Genomic DNA, 21130 nt, shown 5'->3' with positions numbered 1-21130 from the left:
ATCCCCAGACCAATAATGGCCACTATGACGTAATTTGTGTATTACTCAAAATAACTGCATTACTGTACTGATCGTCGTGCCCACTTTCCGGGTTTTCTGTCTGTCCAGTCCTCTCACCCCCTCCCTTCGGGAGCGCACTGGTGCTCCTTGCAAACACTCATCTTTATCGCACTCTTACCCAAGTCTCGTGTTTGTTGAGTTTGGCACGCGCAACATCACACTGCTCGTTGTGTCATCTAAATATGTCGATGTAAACGAGAATAGTGGAAAGAAAAGCCGAGGGAAGATGAAAGCGTCTCTTCTGTGGATGCTTGTCTGTTTGGGGACTGCGTGTTGTCAGCTTGGCACCGGTGATAGATACGGTATGTCAAGAGCACGAGCCACAGGTTACCTTCCGCTGATTGAATGATGCATGATTTAACTTTGGAAAACGATAATTATTAAATATCAGATTTTACAATGCACCCCCCCCCCCACAACTTATATTAAATGCATATGCAATAGGCTATAGACTAGATTCCTTTTTTGTTTATCTTTTTTTTTTTTTTTTTTTTTTTTGCTTAAAAGCTTATGTGAGATTCATCATCTAAAGATGCCTAAGGAACTGGTAAAAACGCGTTATTTTTTGGTTTGGAACTCTTGCACAAGAAGTATTTACATGCATGATAACGTTATCTGTAAATTTGTTTGCATTAATTTTATAGAAATGTGTCATAGAAAATCGTGTGCTTGCTGTAAATGTTGACGTCGATGAGATAAAGCTTGTCTCGGGTGGAATGAATGGCAACGCTTAAAGATAATGTTTCATTGTGGAAAATGTGCCTCGTTTTCAAATGTTGTCTTTAAGATTAAGGAAAAACAATAATCTGTATTTTAATTATTAGCATTCAATTGATCTTATTTTGGCTAAATGTTTTAGCTTAAATGTTACCTGAATTGTTTTGTTCAAAATGTAAATGCACTATTATTAAACTAAGTTTGGGGTGTTGTGCAAAATTTTAATTTACTTATTTGCATTATTCTTTTAACTTACTGTATTATATAATATTCGTATTCTCAGGAAAAAGGGATGGAAGGGTTTGACAATCTGGCGACATAAGATAACGGCATGATTCAGAGACCCCGCAATAACGCAGCCTACACTGCTAGTCTAGTAGAAATGTATAACTCCACCGACGCGAGCCGCCTTAGCTGTGATGGGAAGAGTTATCAGTGTTTTAATGTGGTACTATGTGATTATTTAGTGTCATTACTATAATTTCAACAAGTCAGCAATCCTGTCTTTATAAACATTTTAAGATTTTCTTTCGCGGTTATAGTCCATTGCTGCGAGGTATTGCTCTGTTTGTTGTGGTTTGAAAATTCAGCACCATGGACAGCGGAAGTAGTTAATCTGTAATAGCGCACGATGGGTCGATTTGAGAACATTTGTACTCAATTGATGTGAAGTCGATGGGTTGTATCATGTTTGCGAGGGGGGTCGGATTACATGTGTCATAAAGAGATGGTATGTCGCTTGTGCATTGCATTTGTATTAGCTCCTCTTCTGCAGGCTGACTCACCACTGACGAGCCATCCCACGTCATTCTTGTTACAGCCGTCACTGTCAGGGCGCACGTCTCTCAGAAGCATACAGAACTCTCTGGGAATAAATCATAAAGCTATGAGAGAGCTGTTGTGTAGGAAGGCGAACAGCTTAAATTGATCTCCATGTGTTTAAGGTGGCAGAAGAAATAGAAAATGTTAAATTATTGGTTATAGATTAAGAAACAGTGCACAATTAGCTTTTCTCTTCTCTTCTTTTCTGCATTGTATACAGTCTCAGTAAGACTTTACATATATTTTGACAGAGGAGGCGTATAGAAGACTTGAGCAGGAACTCCCACTCATGTAAACAACTTTCATCTCAATGATTCAATTATGTATGACTAGTGTGTCTGCCCAACTCTCAAGTGTGTGTGTGTGTGTGTGTGTGTTTGAGAGAGCACAAGGGTACTGGAGGAAATGAAAGATTGGCAGAGTGCACATTTTGTTATGCTTTCAAACAAACTTGAGCAGTTGGCTTATCCTACAGATCTTGATATTGCTTTTTTTTTCAGTTATTTAGAATTCTTTTGTGTAAATCCTATTACTGAGCATTTGTATGGAGAAGCAGATGGCAGTTGGAGCCGCCCTTGCTTGTTTTGTCTCACAGAATTCTGGCAAATCTTTACTAATGTCCATTATGGTGTTCGGATATTATTCCAAATCATTACTTGTATGTTGCTATTGTGTTAAATTGACTGACAGTATCTGCTTATCAATTGCACACACATATGGTCCAGAAGTAGTTAGATCTGTACTTGTGATCTGTATTTAGCTCTCTCTGGAACTGGAACTCATATTATGGCATGTTTGTCTTGAAATCTTGAAACAACCTGCACACATATGAGAAAAGAGGGTCTTTGCTTGTCTGTTTTGTCAAATGTCAGAAAAACAATTACCCTCTCATATTCTATCTTCGCTTTCTGTTTCTCTCTGTCAAGGCTGTCTGTTTGATGGAGGCCTGTGCTTCAGTGGTCAGGTTTGCTGGGATGGTGAGTGCAGCCATATTTTTCAGATTCAGTTTTTGACCCTTGTACAATGTGTAGCTCATTACTGAAAAAAAAGAAGCAAAATAATGATAAGACTTGCCATATATCCCTGGCACAGTTGTGTAATTATGGCACAACTTAATGTTATCAGCACTATCCTACAAGCTTTTATTTTATTTAGCTTTCATGCATTAGTCTTGCCGACCTTTTGGTATTTTTGTGTGTATATAATTACCTTAGTCTTCACTGTAAAGCTGATAAATCTGCTGACTTTGTTGTAAAAAAAACTAATATTGTAATGCTTGTTATATATATATATATATATATATATATATATATATATATATATATATATATATATATATATGTTTGATCTTTGACTATTTGTAGCTGTTTGATAAAAGCTTATATGTGCAGTAGAGTGTGTAAAAAAAATCATTGACTACACAGTAAACACTCACTTTCAGCAGCACCTGGCCTTACCTAATCAGTGTTCTTCAACCGTTTCCATGGCAACTGTGACATCACAACCTCACCTTCTTCATAGTCTCTGTTTATGTCAAATAAAAGCAGAAAGAGCAGGGGTGAGGAAGTGAAATATAGAAAGGAAGAGACCCTCAGATAAACGTTGATAACAAACGTGTATGTGACTAGTACAAATACATTAAATCAAAAGCTGATCTCAGCAGGCAATGTCCACTGTCTGTATTCCTACAAAAGATATAGTCTAAGGTTTCTTAATGTGTGTTACAGATGAGCTTTTTGGTCAGTGTCTTACACAAAAGAAGGAAAGGTTTCACTACAGGGTGACTACAGTTCTACTGGACAGACTGCAGTCATTACTGCAGACACTTATGAAGGAAGGTGAGTTTCACATGGAAATTTGAAGATGGTTCAGTGCAGACTGAATTTCTAAGCACATTTCTGCTTGAAAAAAATGTCATTGCCATAGCAACAACGCAATGTAAACACAATGGACCAAGCGACGATTCATCCACCTGCATGTGACAGAAAATCGCCCCCATGTTGCCACAGTAACCAAGGTCAAATGAACACTTAAATATATGCGTAAATGTACCATGAGTCAATGACATGATGCCCATTTTTGTAATTTAATAAGAAATACATTAAAATGTAATTCATATAAAGGACTTAAAACACTACTTCTATGAAGAATGTTTTTAAATTATTTTTTATGGAATAAAGTTAAAAGGGCATAAAAGCCTTTTTGAGTCTTAAAAAGAAAACCTTAGGATGATACATCATATAGAGTACCACTGTGGGCAATCGTGAATCCTTACCTTGTGAAAAGCTTAAATACATATTAATAACTCATGATATTACTTTTATTGATATGTAATGTTATTACTTAATGGTTACCACAAATTGCGTTGTTAGAATCCAAAACAAATACAAAGAGTAAATAAGAACTTATGTGACATTTTTAACTAGATTTTTCCTTTTCTTTATCATTGAAATTCTTATTTTGTCATTTACAAACATAAACAATGTGAATTATTTTGCAGGATTAACTTGGCAGGATGATGTCACCCAATCAATGATTAAGAAAGAGCTTAGCAAAGTTCAGAAGATCCCAATTTCTTCTGGGATAAAGAATGGCCCACCCACAGAGTAATTCTTACTTTTGTCATGTAATCACATTACTCTCTTTCCATTTTTTTTTTATTTCACTGCATTGATTTCTTTCTGAATCTCTCCATTATTAAAGGTCTCAGAGTGGCCAAACAAACCAGCTCAAGCCCAAAATGGTGCAGCCCTATATGGACTACATGATTGTTGATCCACCTCAGTCATCTCTCCATATGCAGAGCCTGGATCCTTATAGTTACCAGCGAGTGAGAGCCCAAACACAAACCCCTTTGTTAAACTGCACTGATTGTAGCTTGGAGCATTAGTCTACAACTGCTTCTCTTTAATTCCATCATCATGTCTTTCTGCTTTACAGTATGGTTACCAAGATGAAGAGGAGCGTTCTTTGAACCTGGTAGAGGGAGGCAGGTACCCACCAGCCTCCACTCATATTAGGGGAAATTCACCACTTCCTCCATCTCTAGATAAAGATGATCAGCTTCTGCAGGATCTGATGACTCTCCTCCTTTCTTCGCCTGCACAGCCCACATCACGCCATGGTGTGGCAGCACCTCACTCCACCTCATCTTTTTTCCAGGATCTGGACTTTCCGCTTGACTACAAGGACTATAACAAAGACTTATTTTCCCAGGATGAAAAGATCAATAGCCAACAGGAGCAAAAGAAAGGTCCTCAGAAGTATGGTGTGTTGTCTAGGCACAGTGGTGATATAGTGTTAATGTTTATCATTTTGAAATGTGTTTCTACAAAGTATTTACCTATTTTGGCAAATGACTTCTAAACTCTGACCCCAGGAACCACTCAACAGAGCCTAAATGAGCTGCTCCTGCAACATGGATTTGATCTAAACCATCTGAAACCTGAAGAGATTGAGCGTCTATTTACTGTCCTTCAGCTCCTTCAAAATGAACCAACAAACAATCAGAGAACACGTGAGCACCCTTAGATTTCACTTTCTATGAAATGTCAGTATACATCTTAAAGATATACACACCATATAGTTGGAACTCCAAAAAAATATGTAAAGTCATAAATGCTTGATTTCCTTCATGCAGCTGAAACAAAGGATTCCTCTGTGTCTCCAAAAGTGGTGAGCATCAAAATGTTTCTGCTGTTTTTAAGTGATTTAAGGCTGCACTACACTACCTGGCTAAAATTTGGATATGATTTTGAAAACACTAATCATCATACACATGCTGACTTGTAAATTGCTACAGAGGAAAAACTGAGCATCCCACCTTAAAATAGCAGAGGATCATGTAATACCAGACTTTGAGTACATTCCTGAAAAAAAAACTGCAGCTGGAAGACACATGAAAAATGAAAGAAGAAAAAATAAAATATCCGGCTTAAAATATCAAACATGGACTCAATGTAATCATAGTCTGAAGATAAATACTGGAGGTGTCCATCAAACACTTTTCAATTTACTGTCAAATCTGTCAGCTCTGCAGACCGGCTTTGACTTTGTCCAAACTGTAAATATGTAAAAAAAAAATAAAAAAAAAAATAATAATAATTATAGAGCATTCCAGCCTTTAATAATATTACAAAGTTTGTTGATCTCAATAGTAATCCTATATATTACCTGCAGGGGGCAGCAATTCTTAACTCAAAATATTATGAACATAAATATATTATATGTGGGAAACATGAGCCATGATTATGTGTGATTTGTTTTGTAGGTCTTTTATCTTTTAGGCCTCTAAGCCAACATTAGTTTATCTCTGAACACAGTATCTTTGGTGCTTCAGTACTGCTGCAACGTGATAACTTTTCGGCCCTGTTACATTAATAATCATGGTTGGTTAGAAAATAAACATACACTGCTTTATGGCCCACTCAAAAGCATTTTAAAGAGAAAAAGAGAGAAAAGACTAGAAATTGCTAATAAAACAAATACTAATGAAGTACATTTTACAAGAAACTTTAATTACATTTTTTCTACTTTAAATTTCATGTTTCATTCAATGTGTTATTTCTAAATTATTTTTTTTTCCTACACCTATTTGTTTTCAGTGTACATCAAAAATGGAACAAATTATTATCTATAGGCAGTTAACTTGACATGGCATGTGTTATGTGCTCCATTAGATGAAGATTACGGAGGGGGAGATGACCCATGTGGTGGAGAAGGCTTCTGCCCCGGCTTCAAATTCCTCCAATTCTTTACTCAACCACGGGTCCGAAACCTCTCCCAAGGGTTCCCAAGGGGCTTCCCAGGATAACTCCACCCCAATAGTTGCTAGTGCACTAGGGCCTTCATCTCTCAAACAAGAGGATGGACAACTTGGAAAGGGAGCCTTGAGTGTGAAGCCAGGAAAGAATGAAACCAAGTTAAAGGAGGAATTTGGATACATTGTCACAAATCAGAGGTAGAACTAACAGACTGTTGGACTCAGTTTTAGTTTATGTGGCTGTTCCTTTTGTCTGAAGTAAGACCTGGGGGCACACATCAAACTGGCTATTCAGTGGAGAGTCTGTTTGTGTGTTGTTTTCGTGAATTCTGTGTTAGTTTGTGCTTGTGAAAGTGTGTATGTGGGTGTATGAATGTGTATGTGTCTCTACAGCCTTCTCACTCTGTCCAATGGGGTTCATCTACTGAAGACCCTTGCTGAGAGGATCCATCTCACCACTGGCTCTTTCATCAATATCAGGTAGGCCTAGGTTTAGAGCAGGGAGGTGGAAACAGCTGAGTATAGTCCCATATTTTGCTTTAGTAGTGGGCCTTGATTAGATCTTGAAAGTATACTAACCCCTAAGATTTTTTAATTCACAAAGCTTGCAAAGGCATTTACTAACAAAGATTCTTAAGAAATGGAAGGACGGAGTCAAGCTGTTTAACCTTACTTAGCTTAACCAATGGTTTATTTATTTGACAATTATTTAATCAATGCAAACAGTCTTGATTGCTGTTTGTTGATGTGGTTTGGAAGCACATGCTAATTTAGTAAAAACTCGTTTTACTAAATCAAACTGTGGTGAGCTGGAACCTTGATCCATTGTCCTTGGAAGACAGAGGGGGATGGCTAAGAGGGAAAGAATGAGAGAGAAAAGGTAGTGGAATGAACCGACCTCAAAAGTGGATTTGCTCCACTACTTTTCCTCTCTTTATTGCTCGGATCCCAATATCTAACACATAATCAGGGTCTGAAATTAACACCCACCAACCCACCAAATGCGGATGAAAATCAACCGAGGTGGGTAAACTCACTAGCCAATTTGACAAATTGTGATCCATAAATTTGCATGCAATCACTATCAGAGCCCTTCCTTTAACATGAGCCTCCAAGACAAAGCTTAAAGACGATTTCCCAGTGGATGAGAAGCAACACACCATGGCATGCATTTACAATTTGTGAAAATTGATTCACAGAGAATTTGTTTGTATTTCATTTAATTTTTATGGTATCTGCAAACAATGATTACAGGTCATTAAACGGAAAACCATTCAATGATTCAGAGTCAGACTTATTAATAAATATATTTAAATCTATGCTTACATTTTGATAATCTGGTTTATTTCTAATAATTTGAAGCCAAACTGGCTGATGAGTAAAAAAGGTTAAATTCAAACCCTGCACATAATCATATGCCAAACTTGCATGTGATCAAATATTCTGCTCCACAGTGTGGTTGGTCCAGCTGTCACTTTCCGGGTGCTCCCAAACAGCCAGAATTTAACAGCAAGTGAGGTGTCCGAAAAAGCTGGTAAGTAATGAAGACAATGTTTAATGTCTATTAAGAGTGACATCTGTCACACAATTGTTTTCGAGATGGCTCAAAAGACATACAAATTAATGTAAAACTTAAATACCTGATAGGCTTTGTATTGTTGTCTTGACATAAACAGGACATTCAGGGTTTTTAAATAGCAAAAGGCTTTTATTTTATATTACCACTGAGTTGGCACTAGTCAGATGTAAGTATTATTAGGGAAGGAGCATTCTTATTCTAAGGAGCATTTGATTTGACAAAATAAGTGCAGCATGAGTCATCAGCATTTTTGGTCTGTAACTTAACATTGGTATATTATCATATTGCGGTTACTGCAGCTTACAGCAAATTCTACTTGAAGCTGCATGTGCACTACAGTGATATTTATCACATGATAAAATCACAGTAATGCATAACTTGTGTGGTTTATTTCTTTATTAAGCAGACTGGCAAAGTATTCATGTAAATGTCTCATTTATGTGTATCAGCTTACAAAAACAATTATGCTGAGATAACATTAGAATAAGCTGTCTGTGACTGTCTTCACATTTATTGTTTTACATGCAGTGGCTCAAAAGGTCCTTCTAGAATCTGAGACTGGTCTAAAGGTGCTTCAGGCAGGTGTTGGGGAGGTAAGGATGTGCAGAAACATACAGTCTTAACTTGTTTACCCGTTGTTTAGTCCTTTCCCACGAAGTTCTCTCTCTCTTCTATGCTTGAGGAGGAATATCTCACAAGACCCCTGACACCCACCCCCGTCTCATTTGCTGTGTTGCTATGACAACGACATCATACGTGTCAAACTGTCAGGGGCGTTCACGACTCCAAAGCGCGCGGCCGATTGGCATCCCAAATGCTTCTCCCCTCAGAACGCAACATTTCCGCGAAACAGCAAGATGTCCGTGCCAGGACTGAGCTCCGTCACCGTTGTTCGTTTCCTGCGAACAAAAATTTACCAGCCATTACAGTTCCTAACAAAACTGAACGAAATTCACATGTCAAACCGGCGGGAAAAAAACGAGCTCTAATTACGGTTATTGCACCTAGAGGTTTCTGCTCATCTTCAGCGGACCACCGGGCGCGAGCGCTTTCCATTCTCCATTAGTTTATTGATTTTTTTGGTGAGTTAAACTTTCTCTTGAACTTAAATACATTTTATGTTGTGTTAATGTTATCTTACATTATATTAAAACAGCATATAAATCTGCTTTTATCCCGGTAATAGGCGAATAACTGTCATTTCAGTTTGGTTGATTTATTTGACAACGTTTTTTGCTTATCGTTAGAAATCTCTTACAGACTAACATGTGGCGGGAAAAAATATATGAAAATGTGACGGTTTTTACCACATACTGTCCAACTCCTTGTTTTTCCCTGCATTCATTCATTTTACTCCCCCTTCGAAGTCAGTGGTTTCAGGCTTATGAGCCAGAATTGTAATAAATTAGTTTACTGGCCACATTAGAGACGGTCCAGTTTGGTTTTATTTGAATCTAGGAACCTGCGGCAGTGGTTAAACTGTTTTCCTTGAACTACTCAGTGATTTGTTGGAATAAAGAACGCGCATTAAAAATGACCAATCAGAATGATTTGCACTCAGAATCTCCGCACAGACAGTGATGTCAGGTAAAGATGGTTGCTGTGGCGACAAGGTCAGTGCGGTGTGCACAGGAGTGATGTAATGCCCCTGTCTCCTGTGTGGTGGTCTGCATCATTCCAGCAGAAGGCTAGAGAATATTATGGGATTCATATGTGTTGAAATACCTTGTAATAAAAGACTTATGTAGTCTTTTCCTCTGTTTTCTCTCATCATTTCTTTGCTTTCTGTCTATGGACATTTTAATGGCCATGAGGCTTACATCAAACGTTGTGATGTTGCCATAGCAACCGGTGACCCCACAGAGATCATACTTCCAGACAGCAGGGTGGGATGGGTAGTCCTGTTTTGAATGTACGGTTTTAATGTTCGTCTTTCACTCATGGACTCTCTTCACTTTTCCATTTCAAAATGTTACAGATGCACAGTCCTTTGTGGTTCCTCTGGGAGAGTTAATTTTTAATTAATCATATTGAATTACATACACACACACACACACACACACATATATATATACATACATTGTGGGGGGGGGTTCCTCATCCACTATTAGTGTGATTCACCATCAGTTCACCTGGATGATGCGACAGCAGTCATAGTGCGCTAGAACACCTACCAGACGCCAGCTTATTAAAAGGGTTACATCTCTTGTTTGTATCTGCTATTTTGATGGTAACAACATTAATTGGGGCTATAGGATGTTATAATGATTTATGATTCATATGTTAGTTTTCATTTCTCCATTTTTCCAGAAGAGCGATGGTCATGCGTTGCCAGTGGCAACACGTGTACGTGACAACACCCAGTGGGTGTTCCTCATGTTTGTGGGTGTGGCTTGTGTGGGTGGACTCCTGGTGGGGGCCCTGACCATCACCTGCCTGCGCACCCATGCCCGCCAGTTGGCCTCAGGGAAACTGGGACTTGGACCTGAAGCAGGAAATGTGACGCATTATGAGTACCAGGTTTGGAACGGTTTGGCATACGCACTGCATCACATATCTGCAGTACAAACATTCTCTGCAACCATCTATTTGAATCCCAGCTGATTTTAGCAGCTTTGCTCGTGATGGCATGTGACTGTCAGATACTAATGTGATCAGATTTATTTGATTTGACCATAAGCAAACCAGAGCAAATTGATTAGCTGCAATAATTAGTTACTTTGAATTGCATATGCAGAATGTGCTGCAGTTTGTCAGTAGTCTTTTCTTAATTTCTCAGGATCTTTGTCGACAGCACATGGCTGCTAAGTCCTCTCTCGGAAGGCAGGACTGCGGGGTCGGAGCTGCAACTGGTGCCAGTCCAGGAGGAGGAGGAGGTGGGGGAGGAACGGATACGTCACGAGTCAGCAGTGTGTCCTCACAGTTCAGTGATGCACCTCAGCCAAGCCCTAGTTCGCACAGCAGCACCCCCTCCTGGTGTGAGGAGCCAGCGCAGTCTAATATGGATATCTCTACGGGGCATATGATACTGGTAGACATGCAACCCCCTATTTACAGATGCAAAAAAAAATAAAAAAAATACAAATTAGCTTTCAATGCATAACCTTAAAAGCCCATTTTACACCAAGAATGATAACTGTAAAGATAACTATATTAGCATCCAAAGCAATGGACTATTACGTTCTGTTATTGTCAGATAATGTCTGTTATAGGCATGCTGCCGGTTATTCATTTGGCACTTTAAATGCTTGTGCTGTTTAAGGTTGAATCAGCTGAAAAAAAATTATTCTGAAAGTGATTCCAATGATACTGTTCCTCTGCTGTTATCTATATATTTTTGGTGTGGACTTGCATATACTACCATAGAATTAGAATGATTATTAAAACTTTGCAGTATAATACTTTATTTTAAGGTGTAACACTTGTTACATGTACATAACATAGTAATAACAGTATAATTGGATGTAATAAAAAACTAAACCAAACCCTAGTAATTAGAACGTACATGCAGTTAAGTAATTTAATTAGTATTTGTTGTTTAATTGCACTGGAAAAATGTGTACACTGTACAAATTAAGTGTAACTGTTTGTAGTTATAATTCTTAGAGTGATTTTTTGTGTGTGTGTGACTTTTTTCACTTTGTTTAATGCTTTGAATATAAATTGCCCTTCAGCTGCTTATATAAATTCATATTTATGCCATGGTTTTATAAAGAATGCTTTGTTTCTGTTTTAATATAGTTGGTTTATTAGCATTCTCCCATTTTTCATGTGTTTTTTAAGAATCACATGAATGAGCAGCTGAGAAGTAAGGGGTCTCTATTATGGTCTCTTTCATGTTTTTTAGGCATATATGGAGGATCATCTGAAGAATAAAGACCGTTTGCTCAAAGAGTGGGAGGCTCTGTGCTCCTATCAGGCAGAACTCAGCACCATCTCAGCTGCCCAGAGTGAAAGTAACGTCAAGAAGAACCGTTGTGCCGATGCTGTGCCCTGTGAGTAAGACCCCAATGCTCCCCTACCCCCCTGCTTGTCTTGAAACTCCTTCATTTTCTATGTAAGTGTGTCTGAAGGGTAGGTGTCCACTTTGTCTTTTAGGAAATCTTCAATTTGAACACATTACTCTCACTATTTTTTATACAAAAAATGGCATAGACTAGTGCATAAGTACGCATTTGGAACGCAACCTGTGTTTCGTCACACAACCTGATTGACTTTTCCTCTTTTTAATAGATTAGGTTTGTAAATGTCAGTTGTTTTTGCAGATGACCATTCAAGAGTGAAGCTGAAGGCTGAAATTAACCCCTCCAGGACAGATTACATCAATGCCAGCACCATTGTAAGTATGTGCACTTGATGGTCCTCTTTGCCCTGGACCTCATCATGTGACTTATTTCTTTAGAAATGGAAACATGACACTTTGAAGAGCCTTTATTATGGTCTCTTTCCTGCTCTCTATAGCTGAGATCTAAGATAGAAAGCTAAGGCTAGAAAGCCCTCTTTTCCTTGCATCTCTTTCTGTTACCAAGGCGATAATCCATTTATTCTTCATAGAGGTGTAAGGCTGCCACTGGGTTCGGAATCCCCCTCTCAGTGTTGCCATGGTTACATTGTATTGATCTCATTCAGAATGTGTAGGTCTGGAATCCCCTGCTGCTCTGTTGTAGTTTAGAGCAAGCGATCATCAATTAAGCCTTCATGCACCTCGGATCACATGAATGGCTTGTTGTCGTGGTGATGGGCAGATCCAGGGTTAAGAGGGCTAAAGCACTGACCCCTGACCTTTTGTCTCCTGTTGACCCTTAAGATCGAGCACGACCCCCGGATGCCTGCGTATATTGCCACCCAAGGTCCTCTCTCACACACTATCTCTGATTTCTGGCAGGTCAGTCACATGTGTGGATTTAATGTAGTCACTGATATTAAAAGATATTCAAGTTGCTTGAAAATAAACTACCATTTCAAAGTTTGGGGATCAATGAAATTCTTTTTTTTCCCCCAAGGATATTAATACTTTTATTCAAAAAGGATGCAATAAACTGATTTATAAACAACGGTTTTCATGATTAATATTAAGAATATTTTATTGGATGATTTCTAAAAGATCACGTGACACTGAAGACTGGAGTAATGCCTGCAGAAATTTCAGTTTTACCAACACAGATGTAAAAAATTGTTTTTTTTAAATATGATAAAGTATAAAAGTGGAGCCTTGGTTCTGAAGCTTTGGTGAATTTTAAAAACATCTTGATGCCACATATTTGAATGGTAGTGTTCTTAAAAAAAAATTACACAGTTCTATGTATTAGTGCTTCTTTTCTGTGCATTTATGTAAATACTGCGTAAATGGCATATTTTGTAAGCCATGTGTATTGCACAGATGGTTTGGGAGAGCGGGTGTACAGTCATAGTGATGATGACGGCTCTGGTTGAGGATGGAGAAAAGCAGTGTGATCGCTATTGGCCCGATGAGGGCTCTTCTCTCTACCACATTTATGAGGTTTGTATGTACTTGAGATGTTTGCTTTATGTAGTGTAAACTACATCAGATATTATGTTCCCCTTTAATTATTTCACTCAGGTGAACCTGGTGTCTGAGCATATCTGGTGTAATGACTTCCTGGTGCGGAGTTTCTACCTGAAGAACGTCCAAACCCAGGAAACTCGTACTCTCACTCAGTTCCACTTCTTGAGCTGGCCTGCAAAGGGAATACCAACCTCCACACGGTCTCTACTGGACTTCCGCAGGTACAGCGCATGCTTGCACATAGTATGTAATAAATAAAATAAATAAATAAATGTATGCATTTAGCAGACGCTTTTATCCAAAGCGACTTAAAGTGCATTCAGGCTATACATTTTTACCTATCATGTGTTCCCGGGGGATCAAACCCCCAACCTTGCACTTGACATACAATGCTCCACCACTTGAGCTACAGGAACACTATATAGAATGTGTGTATTTCTTTTTATATATTTATTGTATTTAAGTATATATTACTATTTACACATCTAGGCCCAACAATCATCTGGCCATGATGGTTTGCTTTAATGGTAATTATTTGAAATGACCACAACTGCTGTGCAAAAAAAAGTGTACAGGAAAAAAGTGATTGCAAACTAATAGTAATAAAAGTATATAATAAAATCAGAAATTGTATCATTTTAATGATTTAAATTTGAGATATATTTGTATTTTGTTCATTTACTATTTATTATTAGTAATTAAATATTAAGTTAAAATTATACATATTTAAAATATTGTTATTCATGTAATTTCCCCCTGAGCAATAGTAGTAATAGTAGTAGTAGGGGTGACCCTGAATAATCGATGAATCGATGCTTTGATTCGAGGAGCCTGATTCGACTACCAATCTAACAGTCAAATATTTGTGGAGTGTTATTAATTATGCCATTTTGACTATATGGGGGAGCTCAAATGTCTGATTTCACATAGAACTACCAGTTTATCCCAATAAGTTAATATACAGCCTATTATGATAAAGATGTAAGAATCTGAAACAAAAGAAGCTTTGAATTAATATTTTAAAGTGCGTGAATAAACCCAAACACCCCTATAGATTTATGTTTTACTTTCCATAATCCGTGACCGACAGAGGAGCATCTTGGTGGCAGGGAAACGAACAGGTAGGGTACTAGTGAATTTCAAAACATTTCAGCCAGTGTATATATATCGTGGATATATTATTTACCTGATATAAGATGCTTTTGGTTTTGAGTCAAGCCCTTCATTGTAGTACTAAGGTGATATCTCTTTAGTGCACAGCGAGAGTAGGTCAAACTACAATGCAGAATATTAATAACTATGACTGGGACTGTTATGTACATACTATTATAATGAGAAAAACATAATACTAAAACGCTATGAATTTTTAGAGTTTAGCTGCCGTGTTTCTGCACACTGTTTGGTGAAGAATGCTTCCACAAAAGGAGTTCGCATTCAGAGCCCCGCAGATATGTTCATGTGCATTCGGGCCCTTTTTGTAAATAGCCTATTAGTCTTAAAATTAACGTTATATTGTATAAATAACAAAACGTATGCTATATGAAATTATTAGTTGAATCCCATTGATTAAAAACTTGCTATCAAATGCGTCACTCTACTGGTCATCTTCAGCGTGGGCAGCTCAAAACAGAAATGCAGAACATTTAACTGCTAATGTTTTAGACTAACGTTATAATGAGAGCTATTGTATATTATTACGCTATTGTAAAAAAAATAAAAAAAATTATAGTTTCGTCGACGTTAAGTGTTAGCTATCTGTTCATCAAAACATAAAACATTATTTACCCCGTTTATATCTGCAAGGTGTTCATTACACATTTTTCCTGCGTGTTAACATCAGTAATTATGTTAGTCGAATGTCTGACTTGACAAAATATATTTTGCCCCGCCCCCAAACATAAGAATATCGGCAAGATTAAAAAATTCCGATTCGACTATGAAAATCCTTAGTCGGGGACACCGCTAAGTAGTAGTAGTATTATAAAATAATACTTTAAGTCTACTATTACTGTTATACAGTAATTTATAAATTATCTTTTTTTTTTTAATTCAGGGTGAACATATGAGTTCTTAAGCTGTGTGTGTAGTAAGTTTATATTATAAGTGTCATGCACAAAAAAGGGACTGAATAATTAGTTGCAAAATTCCATAATTGTGATAGTTCTATGTGTGTAATTTCCAGTTCCATTTGCTCTCTCTTCTCTTCTAGCTGCCATTACATGATGTCATTCCATCACTGTTCACTCTATTTCCTCCATTCTCTTCAGTCTCTTTACCACAGTCTCTTTGAACCTCTTACCCACTTTCTGTCTCTTTCTGAGAGCGATGGAGCGCAGTAGCGAGTATTGCACAGCTGTCTGTGTCATTTTTGTGGTTTGCAGCTAGTAGTCTGGTTCCAGTTGCATAGTCACAAAAATGAGCACAGACAGGTGTGGCTGCAGCAACGCTGATGAAACGCTCCATCGCCTAACTCCCTCCTCCCACTTTCTCTTTGTGTGATTCTCTGTCTACCTCTTCATCTTAGTCTCTTCTCATTTCCTTCTCTATGTCTCTCTCCTTTTTTACTCATGTTCCTAAATTTCAGTGTTAATGTTGCTTGTTTCTTACCACTCTTGACTGTGGTATAATTCTGCTCTGTTTGATCTTTCTGACTCTCTGCTGTAAAATGGTCCTGATGTTTCCTGTGAGCTCTGTGGGTCTCTACTCTACATAAACCTCGATTTTTACAGTGTTTGCAAGGCAACCACTGTATTGAAATTTCTCTCATCTTTATTCATTTAGTTTTTCACAAATATCTGCAGTTATTTTAGTCTTAAACTACTCAGTTTGTTCCACTTCAGGCACTATTTAAACTTAATTACAATCATCATACTATTATATAAATGCTAAAATAAATAATACCCAGAGCAAAAAAAAATTTTCTGCCATGATAAATAAAGATCACAATGTTTTGTTTTTTAAACTTCTAAAATTAAATATATGTCATCAATACAAATCACAATCATCATTATACCAAAATAAACATTTAAAAAAGGAAAAATAAACATATATAGGACACTACTAAATAGAAAACCGTTTTCTAACTGTGTAACTGAGTAACTTTTTAGTGTGTTTCAAATCAAACCATAAATGTAGCCTTAATGAGCATAATAAAATAAACTTCAAAAACATAAAATATTTGTACCAAGCCAAAACCTTTAAACAGTATATATATATTTTTTATAGTTTATACAGATTTCTATAGGCATTAATGTAATTACATATTTAGAAATGTAATTAAAACACTATGATGTTTGTTGTTTAACATGGCAGATTTGCATTAACCCATTTGTGCCCAAATTTTTCTGAATGGTTTCATGCATATAGTCATGTTAATAGTGTCCTATGTGTATTCACCCATTTAATGTCAAATTTTAATAGGAGGAGAGCATTTGGCATCTAACTGCTTTCATCAGATCAATCTTTATTCATAAACAAATATATCATGCATAAAAGTCAAAGAACATTTGATGCAAACCCTGGAAAAGGCTGCATCTATCTTATAATATCTTGAATATGATAACACAACAAACCCATTTGTTTTAAAACATTGAGCAGAATAAAGTGCAGCCATTGAGTAGCCCTAACAGGGTATTGTGTATTAAAAAGTTAAATGAAAGTAAATAAATAAAAATAAATAGAATGAAGAAAATATTACATCTGTATAATACAAAATTATATCTGAAAGACAATTACGCATTTAACTTTTTGGTTACCAACATTCAGCAAAATATCATATTTTTGCTCAACAGAAGAAAGAAACCCATAGGTTTGCAACTTGAAGATGAAACAATTTCCATTTTTGGCTGAACGTTCCTTTACTTAGTCAAGGTATAAATAGTTTTATACATTTTCATAAACATGTTTGCATGCTATAATTTGTGACGTAAATATGTAAAATATCTGTATTGATACATATTGATTAGGTCAAATGGATTAACCCTGACAGAAGTCCTTGATATTCATGAAATCAATTATATTATTTTTTTAAATATATGCTTTTTAAAATAATTATCATGTGTAGGCTACACCCATGATTGCTTATTTATTTACTCATTATTGATCATGCTGATATTTTCATTCTTAGAGGTGTGTAAGTTAAATGAAAATAAGTAGAATGAAGAAGAGGTTAATGAGAACTAATGCTGAAGAGGTTAATGCTATTCTCAAAGCTCTACCGCAGTGAAACGAATGCCCATGACTGAGCAGGCACACAAACGCATACATACACACTCATAAATTACATAGCAACTTCATGCATGTGTTTGCTCTTTATCTTTCCAGTCTTACTTTTGTGTGACTGACTGAAGTTTGTAAACTGCTGCTGTCACATGAAAACTGGAAATTCCTACCCCTCACGACAAAAGCAGACACAGAAGAGGGGCAGTAGAGCTGTGGAAAGATTTATTCCCTATTAAATTAAGGTCTACTGTACAGTAGATATGTCAGTTAAAGGGTTTAGTTATGTTTTAGGTGGGATATTATGAAAGCAAAAAGCACTAAACAAGACCAATAACCTTGATTTATTAACACAGTAAAACCCAGTTTCCCCATGATATGTACTTACAAGTCATTTGCCAACCAATACCGCTTGGACTTTTGACTAAATACACAAAAAACTATAGGTCTCATGGACGATTTCTTTTGTTTGGATGATTCTATAGACCTTCATGAATATATATATATATATATATATATATATATATATATATGAATATAATCTTTATTTGGTTGTTTTCTTGCATGTCATTGAGAAATAAAACATGGATAACATCTAGAAAAAGGCTGAGAGCCTCAACTGCACAGCCTTGTCACTGTCAGTACATTAACCACTATAAATTGCTGTTTGCACCAAATGTAATAAAATCAGAATCATTCTCACTGAAGTTTTGTGATTCCCTAATTATATGTATTAATCACATTTGTTGTAAAATTCTCTTTCACTTGCCCCTTCAAAAAAAATCTACTTGTCCCAGACAATCTCTGTTACTTAATATGTATAAAATTCAACCTGCTGAATTGGCTGGCTGACAGAGATCGACATGTCATGACAACTGCTAACCGTCATTTCATTTACTCAGAACTAGACAGCCTAAGTCCTGAGCTAATCTGACTTTAAAACTATTGCTGCCTTGCAAGCACTAGTATTTCCTTCTGGAAATCTCTCTTTTTTTTTTCCCTTAGGAAAGTCAATAAGTGCTACCGTGGCCGCTCCTGCCCCATCATTGTGCACTGCAGGTATTTATAATACATTGATGCATTTGAGGAATTCAAGTTTTTATTTTTTTTTATGGAATTAAAATGCATTTTATTAGGTGTTTTGAAATAAAAACAATATTCTTGTATTATATGGAGTACTGCATTGGTTCTGAATGTACTGTATGTTCATAAATTGCACATAAGATGTTTTTTCAGAACATATTTCTCACTGTATCACTCTTCTGTGCAGTGATGGTACAGGCCGAACTGGAACATACATCCTGATTGACATGGTTCTGAACCGCATGGCTAAAGGTCAGCACATGATGAAACTTGTAAAGCTTGTGAGAAGAAATAGTGTTTAAGAAAGTAGGGCATGCTGAACATTGTTGTTTATTGTTTTGTTTTCAACTCAGGTGTAAAGGAGATCGATATTGCTGCAACCCTGGAACACATTAGAGACCAGAGGCCAGGAATGGTGCGCACCAAGGTAATGAAGGGGGAAAAAAAGCAGAGCAAAAATCAAAGCACTATTGTACCCATAAAACACCATAGTATCAGCAGCCTCTCCTATTCCCCTCACTTGCAGTAACTGCTGTATATCTTTTTTACTGGTGCTGATAGTGTTATGAAAAGAGTTGGAGTGGATTGTGAAATAGAAATGCTGATCTATATTTTTCTTTCCTTAGGATCAGTTTGAGTTCGCACTGACCGCTGTTGCTGAAGAGGTTAATGCTATTCTCAAAGCTCTACCACAGTGAAACAAATGCCCATGACTGAGCAGGCACACAAATGCATACATACACACTCATAAATTACATAGCAACTTCATGCATGTGTGCATACATACCTTATGTGGCCACTGAGTATTAGGGATGTGCATGAGTAATCAATACTCTCTTACTAAATCTTTCACTTAAATCGAGTTACAGCTAAAGTGTGTTGGGTTGCATTGTGGTATAGAGGGGTAAGAGATTTTATTGTGCAATATTTTAATCTTTATGGTTCTTGTTAGAGTCATGCTTTCCACTAGATAAAGATCCACTTTTATGGTGCCAAGTGCTTAACTACAAGAGTTGTGAGAAACTATTTGTGCAGCCTTTATTTTTTCCGCGGAAGATTCTTCTATTAGCAAATTAAAATGTAAACTTTTAGCACTTGTATTTCTGACTAATATTAAGTTCAATTTTAAAATAGGTAAATATCAGATAAAAAAAACATTAAAATTAGATTTTCTTTTAACCCAGTGGGTAATCTGGGTGATGTTTTTTTTTTTTTTTTTTTTTTTTAAGACAGGCATAGTTTAATTTATATTGTGAAATCATTATAAGCATTATGAAGGCTTATGTTTGTGATTAAAACATTTTTGCTGCTTTCCTGCACTTAAAACAGTGAAAACCACATATCCCAACCAGTTCTGCCCAATATGACCTTCCTACAGCATGTAATATTAAATCTCCTTTAAATTAATGCTCATAGACACAAAAATATACTACTTGAACCTATATTTAAGATCTTCGGGATCAGATTTCTTCCTCACCTTCACTCTTAGTAACAAAGATGTAATTATCTAAAGGGAAGTGCGTTTTACGCAGCCCTCTGTTTCACCGTGGTGATGACTTAGTCCCGTTATGTACACTTCATCAGTGTTATGGGAGTTTGCTTCACAATCCTCTTGTTTACTTTGGAGGAAAAACAGAATGAGCATAAGCGTTGCTGTTGTAGGGTCTCCTGTTCAACTTAAGCCATGGTCAAGTGCAGGCTTGCATGGAAAGTGTGACCTCAGAATTCTAAACATGCCTCTGCTTCTTGCATGTTCACTGATTTCCATTTTAAAGTTTAATCTATTACACAGAATTATGACAACTGCCCACACAAGCAGAACATAATGTGGAAAAAAAGTGCAGATTCCATTTGAGCCTATACATGTCTCCCCACTGTTCATCCTAGTTAATCCACATTTCAGTGACAAATCCATTACACTTAATTCCATGAGAACTCAAGTCAAATGCTAATGTGACAGCAACAATGTGTTGATTCTGGAGAACATGCTGAGAAGCCAGAGAGATAGAATTTCCTGCTTTTCCTTTCCTTGGTCGAAATCTTTCTCTACTTTGCTCTCTTTCTGGTTATTGTGGTCTGTTTAAATGTTCTATTCTTCTTGCAAATCAAAAAAAAAAAAAATTATTAAAAAACATTTTGTATCTTGTGATGACTAATAAAACTTGTTAAGTGATGCAGCAGCATCACTGTGTATGTCTTTTTTATTTATTCCTTGTTTTATTTGAATTTTAAGTAGATATGATAATATTGAGCAATTATGTTTTGCAAATTAACTTTACTATTAATTCCTAAGTGGTCTCTTCTGAAATTGAAAAGAGACAGAAATTGTTCTGTTGCTGGTGCATATTTGTACAATTAGTGA

The 21130-nt window shown here is 36.7% G+C and overlaps 1 protein-coding gene across 4 annotated transcripts; it reads left to right on the top strand.

Annotated features, from left to right (window-relative positions):
* The first annotated feature begins 39 nt into the window (after positions 1-39).
* Positions 40-20951, top strand: ptprnb (protein tyrosine phosphatase receptor type Nb). 4 transcript variants are annotated; one of them, XM_052559117.1, is made up of 23 exons: positions 40-362; positions 2526-2576; positions 3327-3437; positions 4100-4205; positions 4303-4429; positions 4540-4852; positions 4979-5116; positions 5240-5274; positions 6279-6559; positions 6755-6841; positions 7816-7895; positions 8469-8533; positions 10251-10460; positions 10720-10971; positions 11788-11935; positions 12206-12279; positions 12748-12825; positions 13321-13440; positions 13522-13688; positions 18691-18744; positions 18956-19020; positions 19122-19195; positions 19395-20951. In XM_052559117.1, the coding sequence occupies exons 1-23, from the start codon at positions 287-289 to the stop codon at positions 19464-19466; spliced, it is 2784 nt and encodes a 927-aa protein (XP_052415077.1). In that variant the 5' UTR covers positions 40-286; the 3' UTR covers positions 19467-20951. The 4 variants fall into 4 exon arrangements, with proteins under 4 accessions (XP_052415077.1, XP_052415076.1, XP_052415078.1 ...); XM_052559116.1 differs by having other exon boundaries at positions 4540-4867; XM_052559118.1 differs by lacking the exon at positions 2526-2576 and having other exon boundaries at positions 4540-4867.
* Positions 20952-21130: the final 179 nt, after the last annotated feature.

The sequence above is a fragment of the Carassius gibelio genome, chromosome B6 (genome assembly GCF_023724105.1).
Source record: "Carassius gibelio isolate Cgi1373 ecotype wild population from Czech Republic chromosome B6, carGib1.2-hapl.c, whole genome shotgun sequence".
Taxonomy (NCBI): domain Eukaryota; kingdom Metazoa; phylum Chordata; class Actinopteri; order Cypriniformes; family Cyprinidae; genus Carassius; species Carassius gibelio.
Note: the sequence above shows the minus strand (reverse complement) of the source record. Positions and strands in the feature narration are given on the sequence as shown.

Bases quoted from the DNA above. Each gene is read 5' to 3' on its own strand.
- ptprnb (XM_052559116.1), top strand. From the start codon at position 287: ATGAAAGCGTCTCTTCTGTGGATGCTTGTCTGTTTGGGGACTGCGTGT. The intron at 5,275-6,278 runs GTGAGCATCAAA...GTGCTCCATTAG, and splicing joins CCTCTGTGTCTCCAAAAGTG to ATGAAGATTACGGAGGGGGA. The intron at 19,021-19,121 runs GTCAGCACATGA...TTTTCAACTCAG, and splicing joins TCTGAACCGCATGGCTAAAG to GTGTAAAGGAGATCGATATT.